Below are 10,293 nucleotides of genomic sequence, written 5' to 3' on the forward strand. Positions count from 1 at the left end.
TTTTTTTATTTCATAACTACAAAGACGGATTGAAAATATTATACCCGTATTTTTTTGTTTTAAAAAATATTAAGTCTAAATAGAAAAAAAATGATGATAAAAACTACATTAATCTCATGTTTAAAACGCCCGCCGCCAGTGACGTACTACACTACCAACCAATCAGCGACAAGAAGTGAAACAGTTGGCGTGCAACAGCCAATAAAATCGCCCAAAATTACGTACGTCACATGCGCGCCAAAACAGATCTTTTAAATTTAATGGACAAATTCAAACTAATGTAGGAACATTTACGACCATAATTTTTTCTTCAAGAATATGAAAAATTAGTTTTTTGATCCTATTCTTTCGATTCCAGTCATTAAAACAAAAATTTATGATATGTGGGATAGGCCCATTATGCTTATTTTTCTAATTACGTTTTTAAGATCTATTGAATCTAACGGTGGAATATGTCTGGAAACCATGTATTATACAGGGTGCCACACATTCGTATGTAAGTATGGGGATCTCAAAGAGGGTAAGAGATACAGAATTTGTTAAATTATTATTAATTAGTTAATAATGGTGGTTTTTTAAATAGAGAATAGCCCAAGTGAGTGGTTTTGAAGATAGATGCAGAAAACCAATTTTTAATAATTCACAAATGACAACTATAAAATTCCAAAAAACATTTTCCATAAAAAACGCACTTGTTGGTAGTTTTGTAAGTTTTTTAAAGTGACAAAGCAAAATTGATCTTAGATAACCTTAGAACCTCCGATGATAACCATAAAACACTTTTTGAAAATATTTAAAATGGAAACAGTGTAAAAATGGCAAATTGAATTTTCACATTAATGTCAAATGGGAATTGATTCCAGAGTATCAATTCCCTTGGGATTTTTCTTTTGTAATTTTGAAGGTGTAAAGGTTGAGCTGCAAATTGCGCAACTTTGCTTCCATTTAACCAACTATGTATATCTCTTACCATTTCCGAGATGCCCATACTTACACAGAAATTTGTGGTATTAAGTGAAAAAATAAGGTGGTTTTTAAGTGCTATTTGTGATGGACTAATTCGGAAACTTGCTGTCCAATTTGTAGTATTTTGTCATTTTGAATGAAACTGATTGGAATTCAAAAAAGGTCGAATTTTGTAAAAAATGCTATTTTGTCAATGTAGTACTCCAAAGTGACATACTCCAACTTAACATTTATTCGAGCTGTGATTTCAAGAAGGCACTATAAGGTGTCCCATAAATATACCAACCACCTTTCAGGACCACTAGAAAGCGCTAAAACAAACAATAACTTTCAAAATTCAGCACCCTGTGGTAACGAAGTTATCACAGACAAATGTGTACAGGGTATAAAGTGTTAGTTTTGACGTTCTCTTGACCGTTAATACCACCATCCTGTACAATACAAAGTCATACGTAGTTTCTCAACCTTGCATTTTTGTTGGCCGCCAATGTTATTATTAAAAAAAGAGCAGGCCTGGATTCGCGTTTAAAATAGATTCAAGATGTAATGAATAATTAGCGAGACAGTACCGTGTTCGAAGCATTTATTTTAAGTATTTTGGCTAATTAAAAGTTTCTAGGTAAGGTTGCATTTCTAACCTAAAAAACGGAAGACACTACAGCCAATTGCATGTAGCATTGTAATGCAGTAATTAAACTATAAGAGCAATATGTGCTTAGCGATTTTAAGTAGTTGACTGTTCTTTTTATCTACACTATAGCAACAATGCTTTTTGGACTGTGGCGTCATCGTTAGTGTACTTTGAATTATCTGAAATTTACATATCGTATATGCTTGCTATTAAACGGTTTTGTAATAGTAATTTAAATTTGAAACAATTCAGATTATTCCGCGGTAATTCTCACGTAACATATTGTAATAAAACTGGTATAGCCCTGTGTAATATCTGCTTCAGACGAGCGAATTTTTGGCAAAGGTCGCATTTTCCAATCCTTAAAATAAATATAAATGGTGGAAGAAAATTGGCTGTCCCCGAGACGAGGTCAGAATTTTTCCAACACTTTGGTATTTATTATTATTTTCTTTTGTAGAAATAACGTTTTTTGTACAGTGATTTTATATAACTTTACGATACCATCATCAATTTTAGCTTGATTATTAATTTTTATTTTCCCAATATAATCATAGCATTTTATATAAATTGATTATATTTTACAGAAAAATTCATGAAATATACGATTTGTGTATTTACACACGAGTCTATTATAGCACTTTGATAGACGAAATTGAACAGATTAGCCACAAAACGCGATAACCCCAAAATAAACAATTTTTTTAGAAACAATAAATTTCGAAAAGTTTTGTTCTATAATAAAAATTTGCCCCGTTCAATATGATGTTATAAAAATAAGCGATCTTGACGTCATTAAAATTATTTCGGTACCCAAGCAACTCATCCTATGACAAAAACAGAACTCGCGTAAATCCACTTTGACGCTCCTTTCGAACTCTCTATGTGCAAATAGACGTTTCGGGGCTATGTCCTCTGTTTAATATTAACCTTGAGTAAACTTTAGCTGATTAATATTTACCTTTTATTTTTCATAGTTTGTCAACAAGATTACAGTGACGTTTTTCTATTAGATTCATACTTGAATACACTAACAAAAAAAGTTTGATTACATTTACTTATTTGACCTACAGAACCGCCAAACTAATTTTAATTCATTAAACAAATACTACATATTTTACGAGAATTTCCATTCGATAATCATTCTCAGCTGTAAGTAATAGAATTGAACGGTTTCTGTTAATCGTCTACCAGACTATTGTTTAGGTATTCGCTCGTAAAAACTTCAACGGTCAAACAATGCAGTATGAGTTGCAGTCTGGAACGATTCGTTAATTTTATAAAAAGCTGCAGCAAAAATCCTGGTCAGTCACGTGGAAGCCTCAGCCAAATATGAGCGTATGAACTATTTATCTTTAAAATATCATTAAAATATGTTGCTCCCGGTTAAAAATAACTCCCAGCTAGAACATTAAACAGTGCCATTGCCACTTTTTGGTTTATTTCTGCTTGATATTGACTCATTGACCCATAAATATACATCGGAGGTAATAAGTTGGCTTATAAAAATATGCTATTTTCTCTAGTGGTGGCAGTTCAAACCAGATAGTTGCGCGTAATTACGTGCTCCTTATTATTTGCCAGCCCTGTAATTTGTTTCAGAAAGTTTGCCGAATCTATTCATAATAAGTCGAGTCCCGTGATAAATACCGACTACGCATAACAAACCAGTCAATGTCAATGTTGTATAAAAATGTGCGTACCGAAAAACCCGACCACAAAATCAATAAATCATTTTAACGTTACCCGAGAAAAAAAAATTTAATGGATTTTTTCTTATCAAGTTAGAATTTTTGGCAGACAATCCACGCTGTACATTTTGAGTCTATTTCTGTTATACTTTCCGCTCGTGCAGTTGTTTTAAAACAGTTGTCTAAACTTTTTTTTGTTCCGCCGTTTAAACAAAAAGTGGAAAACCGCACTATTTTTAAACTGTGCAAACCACTGTTTAATTGGTTGATAAAACAGTACTCATATCTCATTGTTTGGCCACTGAGTAGGTAATCCATAGAAATGCCAGGCTTGATACGGCAAGACTGCCACTGAAACAACAACAAAAAATTAATTAACGATTTGAATTATCGATTAAAGCAAAGTGACACTGTTTGATCGACATATCAATAAAACTAACAGAAACGAAGCAAACTTGATACTTGTGGCCTAAATTCACTGAAAACATTTCAATAATGATGCATTTTTTGATCTAACTGTCTAAAATTTAAAACAGGAAATTTATTATCTGAGAAAACACGATTTTTTTAGTTTTTAGTATAGTTTAGAGAAGGCTACTTTTAGTGTAGATAGAGTAATTTACAGTAGGTGGTGGATACGTCATTGCGTTTTTTTTTTCAATAATTATTGGCTAAATATTTGGCAACATAAGAAAATTAGAGCTATTTTTCAAGTAAGCGTTAGTTAAATTAGATGTCCTAGCCATACCAGTCTGTTATGACGTCAACATTTTGTTACATATCGGACAAGAAATGCAGATGATGTCGCAACCGTCAAATCCTGGTTTGAATCTTAATAACAATTAAAGTGACTGGTCTGAAAAATTAATATTGAAACTATAAAATATCCTGGATTTTTAAAATGTTAACTCTTGGCTTTTTGTAATAAAATATAATGGCAAAGAAAAAGCAGCACGCTGAAAGCTATTTTTGAGACTAATTTTGACATCCTTTACAGGGTGAGACAATTTATACCAGCAAGAGTAGCATTAGTTTAGTAGCACAAGAGTAACAAATATTATATCTATTCAGTTTTTTCCAATATTTGACCATGATGTGTCGATCTTTGATTTACTAGTACATGACCATTAAAAAAAATGTGTAAACTAAACCTACAACGTCTAATGATAATTTGATTTGTATACTTACATTAATACTCCCTTAATTACCGGCGAATGTTTCAGTGTATTATACTTGCATATGTGGTATTCAGGATTGTTCTTGAATGACGACAAAATTCTTCTGGCACTGCAAAAGAATTAACTATTATCAGTTTTTGGGGCTCAACCAGGCGTGGTTTGTGATGTCAGTTATAAATTGGTACAGTCTGTCCGAGCAAATAACGAATGCACTTCACACGTTCCATTTAATTTTTAGAGTAGGTCACCTAATGCATTTCAGAGACAAGAATAATCTAGGAAGAATTTTTCTTTGATGAGATAATAATGTGAGACGTGTCAAAGAAAAATGCACTGCTAAAAACAAAGAATTTATAGCGATTTTAGAGCAAGTAAACATGTAAATTTTAAGTACATTTATTCGCAAAACCATCTATAAAAATCGGCACTAAAGCTTCAGTGAAGATTTGACACTTTTTTTTAAATTGTCTTGGCAAGAGAAACAAAACCGGCAATAAATCCAATAATAAATAAAAGAAAATTAATCAAAGAGACGAAAACATTAAGTTGGCAATGAGTTACTTTTTCCAACTGCCAACTTAATATAAGGTGTTTTATTCGTTGATTAGGACTGTTTAATAACGCTACAATAATATTAGGAATGGTAAATTTTAAAGGAGATGAAATAAAAAACTGGCAATGATCAATTAGTTCACATCAGTTTTTCAGCGGAAAATCGTACACGTAACTTAAATACGTCATTACTAGAGTGGTAGCAGCATTTATATATTTAGAAATCAGCATTTTTTTTTATTCAGGTTTAATAACGTTTCAACCTTCGTTCTTTTTAAATCATTAACGAGTAATGCCAATAAAGAATGTTAAGAATCATTACTAATTAGCAAAAAGTTTAAAAATAGCTGACAATAAATTGTATAATCCACGGAGTATATTTTGTTTTAGAAACTACCAGAATAAAAATTGTATGGTAAGTTTCAGCGGTTGTTTAATGAAATACATAAATATTTAATTTTCACCTCAGCTATCCATTCAAAACTGTTAAATACAGAAGGTGTGACTGAAAAAAACGAAATATTTTCAACGGCCTGATGGAAAGAATTTCACAAATGTTTATTAAGAAATCAATTTTTTAGCAATTGTTGAAAAAGCTTCATTGTTACGCGATGACAGGTTGATTAATTATTTTTCGTAACGTATGTATTGTGTCATATCACGTAAGTGTCTAGAAGCATTATATTTAAAGCCTCCGAGTGCGTCGGATCCAGAAAATTGTCCCGTTTCCAATTCGCATAATTGCCACATTCAAATTTACGTAGGTCCACCTGAAATAATTCCACTACCAGAATAGTACGGATTCAATTTGAATGTGCAAAAACGTAATTGTAATGGAAAAAGTATCAAATAAAGTACGATTTCAGAAGCAATAAAATTATTACAATCAAAATAAACATAAGTTTATAATTAATGAGATTTAATTAATGTGTTATTCTAGATATAAAGGAATGTCAATTAGTGACTAGTCCAGCTGTTTTGGATGTGTTCAATAAAAGCTGCAACATAGTTGCATAGAACGTCTTTCACTAGAGTTTAAATATTGCTCAACCAATTTGGCAGATTTATTGCATATTTAGAGCAGACATTAACACAGCCCACGTTTTTTCTAATAAAATGTCATTTAAAATATTGCAAACTTTTTCCATAACAATGAGGAATTATTGGATGTTAGTATGTTTGCTCTGTCTTTCAATTCAAAAAAATTCAATATTAATCGGACTACAAATCGATGAAGCTTTTTAATATTCTTTTTTGGCTCACTTAATAAGATCGTAATCATTTTAGCGTTAATTTGAAACAGCGCAGTATTTAAATCATTCCGCACCTGTTCATTATTAATGAGGTAATGCAGTTTTCTGTACAACGCCAATAATTTTTTTATTTTGACAAATATGTAACCGTCTAATGTATTTTTATAGAACAACTGACCTAGGACATCAAAGCACTTGTTTATTTTGTAATAAAATGTCTTACTTACTTCCCGTAGTTGTCGACAGCTATCAGGGCTTTTCTGGTTTGGTAGGGGAGTTTCTTAATTTCTATAAAGCCGTACGTACTTAACAGGGAAGTAACCTGAAAAGACACTTAGTTATGAAAAGTCAAGAAAAAGCTGTTTTTTTTTACTCATCACAAACTACTTACCGTAACTAGTTATGATTTACTTACTTGAGGTACATTTAGAGGCTTGTTCTTAGTTGATTCAATCAACAAATAGGGAGGTCGTATACATGGGGGATCAGCTTTATCTAAATTCTGCAAATATACATTTTATAAAGGGCGGCAAAGTGAAATATAATAAAAATTCCTATTGTTATGCTTACTACATGAGAAATGGAAGCTCGAATCATATTAACTCTATTTCTGTACTCCTCCAGTCCACTTAGCAACTCGCTAGTAACAAATTGCTTTGAAATAGGGTACTTCTTATAAATATTTAAATGGGCCAGTCTAATAAAAATGTAACCAGTACAAAAAGAATCCCAACCAGCGTCATGGAATTTCCCATATTCAGTGTTCAAATCCTCAATCTCTATTGGTGGGGTGTTGGTTGCCAGCAACCGACCGATTCTATTTTTGAAATAGTCAAATAGCGTATTCAAACCTAAAGACCTTTAATAATTATTGCAATATAGGCTTGGTCTGACATATTACTTTTGTCGTCCCACTGCTTATCTTCTGGAACATTGCGTCTTATAGCGTATGATATGGATTTGGTATCGAATACTGCAGGAAATAGTTGCATAACTAACTCTTTGAATTCGCTATACTTTTCTGGAAGTGGTGAATCAAAGTGATCAATCAACAGCAGCAAGTCATGGTAACAGTTATGACCTACTATTGGCTTCTTTAATGTAGCCAGAAGCCGAAAAATTTTTGCAAAACCTAATAAATTATCGATTGTTTCATTCTCCAACACATATTTGCTAGTCAGTTTCTCGTAGTCGCTTTTGGATACTTTCTTAACAATAAACTCTCCATTTTCTACAACAGTCCACAGATTTTCGAATCTACTTCGAAACATTTTATGTACAAAGTACAGAGTTTCGTCATTGCTATATCGATCTGTACAAACTGATGGGATTGTTAATCTCTCCCCTAATTGTGCCTTGTCATACCACGATCGGATTAAACCGCTTGTCTTCTCAATAATTTCTTCCAATTCAGCTCTGCAAGCATTATTTATTTCTGACAATGCATCACTGAACATTTTGTCTCTAAGAGTTGCTTCTTGACTTCGATTAATATAAGGAATTCCGTCATAAATGAACTAAAAATGGAACTTAGAAGTGAAACATTTTTGTAGAATACCCATTTGATTAGAATTTCTAAAACATACCTTATTAAAATCAAAATTGTATAACCTTAAGAAGTTAATTGTACTTGTCTGAAGGTAAAAGGTACGATGAATGTATTGAAAACATGCAGGTTGTACGTAAAACGTGTACACTTTTCCTGAATAGCTGTTTTTCTGCGAATTAAAACTAAATGCTGTCAGACCCACTTGTAAAGGTATAACTGTGTTGACGTTTGCTCTCATTTTTGCGTATCTCTCTGCAGGGGTATCAAACAAACTAAAAATTATTTTAATTGCTAAAAACTGGACTATTTCCAATTCAAATAGGGTGCACATATAAATAGAAATCATTACTAGTTTTGATAGCATAAAAGCAAATTTAAAACGTTTTAAGCTGTCCAATACACTAAGCAAATTTTATTGTAGTGAATAAGTTACTACTAATACAAGCACGTGAATTTAAATTAAATTTGAACTATTACGACTTATTAAATAATAATTAGTGGGTTACCTAGCTTTTTGATCTGCCAAAGGTTCCAAAGCACTGAATTCAATGTCAATGCTAAAAAACTTTGACTCTTCAAGTCTTTTCTTGATTTCGGGATAGAGGTGTTTAAAATTTCTTGCATTTACTTCACACATTTTTCAGTTGTCTCTGCAAAAAAAAGCCTTGTAGTAAAACAAGTTTATCATAGTAAATACTTTTATTTTTGTCAGTACATTCAGTCAATACTACTTTGATGTTTGGTAGTGTATTACACCTACTCCATAAGTTTAATTTATTTCATGTTCCAATTAAGTAATTCTCAAAAGATCTTTTTTGTTATGCTAAGGTCCTGAAAAACATCATATAGTGAAAGTAGATTAAAAAATGCCTTGTCTATAATATTATGTATAATTGTGGCATTTTGCCAGTAACATACTTAGAGAATAACCTGCATTTAACTGTTCTGTAGATAAAGATAACTGCTGTAATTAAAGTTATCAATTCTAGAAGCAGTCTATACTTTATTTTTACATTTAAGCTTTTGATGAGTAAGTAAATTTATCTTTTTAATTAAGTTGAGGGTTTTACAATCTAATATACAGGGTGTCCAACAGTGGATGGAAAATAGTTTGCATGTTTAGGTGATGAGCAACACACTATTGATCTAAACTGGTTTCATCATTTGTACTAAAAAGTAGCATCAACTTTGTTATTATAAATAGAACACCCTGTAGATTCGTATAAATTCAGAATTGCTGTTTCTAATCATTTTTTGTTAATTTTAGAGACTTTATTTATTGATTATTTTATTGAAAACATTGCATCAATTAAATTGTTCTTATTCAGTTATATTCATTCATAAAAGGGAAACATTTTGGTTACACTTTAATAAGAGCGGATGAACTATTATTATGGGAAGAATTTTATTCTAAATTATAAGTAAGGTAAGGTATTATAAGTTAGTAGGGAAAGGTACTGATAGATGTGTAAAAATGGATTAATAGAATCATCCCCTTTGTTAACATTGATATCTTATAATAGGAAAACTAGAACAATTACTGTACTTTCACCACTTTTGCCCTGTAACTAAACTTGGCTATGAGGGAAATTAAATTTTGGTTATGTAATAAGATTTTCCTATAACATTCTGCAACTGTGAAGAATTTCCATTCCTCATTAATTTTGAATGTGATAATACTTGCAACAGAAAGAAGGTTTATCAAAGAATTGAACAAAACCTGTGTAAAAGTGTTGTTTGTATTGGATTTCACTTTATCCACTATTACAGTCAAATGTTCAATTATGGTGATTTTCGGGCCTTAGTTTTTTCATTAGAGATGGTTGATGGTTCTCAAATACTTTCTAATTCCTTTCAATAGTAAAATTTGTTTACTATAAGCATTACAATATTGAAAAATGTTTTAACTACTAAAACTAAATCGAACTCTTGAATAAAATTAGCTTACCCTCTGAATATTTTTTAAAAAGAATTATTATGGTAAGAAAAACGCCTAAATCACTTCCGACACCTGACTACAGAAGTAGAAAACCTGGATATTTTATAATAAATATAAATTGGATTTAAAACATTAAAAATTAACCAGAAAAGTAGGGTTATGAGAAAAAACTTAGGTTATGTCACATTCTGACATTCTACGCCTGCTAATATCAATGAACTGACTTTAAGCAAAATGAATTGGATGAGATACACAGAATGACGGAAAGTAGAAATAAAAATAAGTAGTAAAGCTGAGTAAAAGAACGTTTTTACCTTTTGTTTTTATAAACTGTATTTGCGAGGTAGTATAACATAAGTGTGGGTAAGTTTTTTTAATATAACAAAACGTTAACGTGTCGTAAGACTCGTAAGGTACTGTTGTGGTTATGTAGATTATATAGATATAGGGGATGTAGCTCAGTGGTAGAGCGTTCGCTTTGCATGTGAAAGGCCCCGGGTTCGATCCCCGGCATCTCCAAACTTTTTTCAAATT

The 10,293-nt window shown here is 31.5% G+C and overlaps 1 protein-coding gene and 1 non-coding gene across 3 annotated transcripts; one reads left to right on the top strand and one right to left on the bottom strand.

The window, feature by feature from the left end:
- Positions 1 to 2,547: 2,547 nt before the first annotated feature.
- LOC145732818 (pre-piRNA 3'-exonuclease trimmer-like) lies at positions 2,548 to 9,956 on the bottom strand. Of its 2 annotated transcripts, none has more exons than XM_081985327.1 (9): positions 9,769 to 9,947; positions 8,327 to 8,470; positions 7,858 to 8,092; positions 7,173 to 7,788; positions 6,842 to 7,122; positions 6,687 to 6,773; positions 6,499 to 6,593; positions 4,477 to 4,575; positions 2,548 to 3,639 (listed from the first exon to the last, which is right to left on the bottom strand). In XM_081985327.1, the coding sequence occupies exons 2-9, from the start codon at positions 8,455 to 8,457 to the stop codon at positions 3,576 to 3,578; spliced, it is 1,608 nt and encodes a 535-aa protein (XP_081841453.1). In that variant the 5' UTR covers positions 8,458 to 8,470; positions 9,769 to 9,947; the 3' UTR covers positions 2,548 to 3,575. The 2 variants fall into 2 exon arrangements, 1 of the variants encoding a protein (XP_081841453.1); XR_014179063.1 differs by having other exon boundaries at positions 3,520 to 3,639; positions 4,477 to 4,590; positions 9,769 to 9,956.
- Positions 9,957 to 10,206: 250 nt separating this feature from the next.
- TRNAA-UGC (transfer RNA alanine (anticodon UGC)) lies at positions 10,207 to 10,278 on the top strand. The gene has a single exon. It is a non-coding gene; the product is annotated as a tRNA-Ala (tRNA).
- The last annotated feature ends 15 nt before the right edge of the window (positions 10,279 to 10,293 follow it).

The sequence above is a fragment of the Ips typographus genome, linkage group LG8 (assembly GCF_016097725.1).
Source record: "Ips typographus isolate SLU linkage group LG8, UJ_Ityp_2.0, whole genome shotgun sequence".
NCBI classification, from domain to species: domain Eukaryota; kingdom Metazoa; phylum Arthropoda; class Insecta; order Coleoptera; family Curculionidae; genus Ips; species Ips typographus.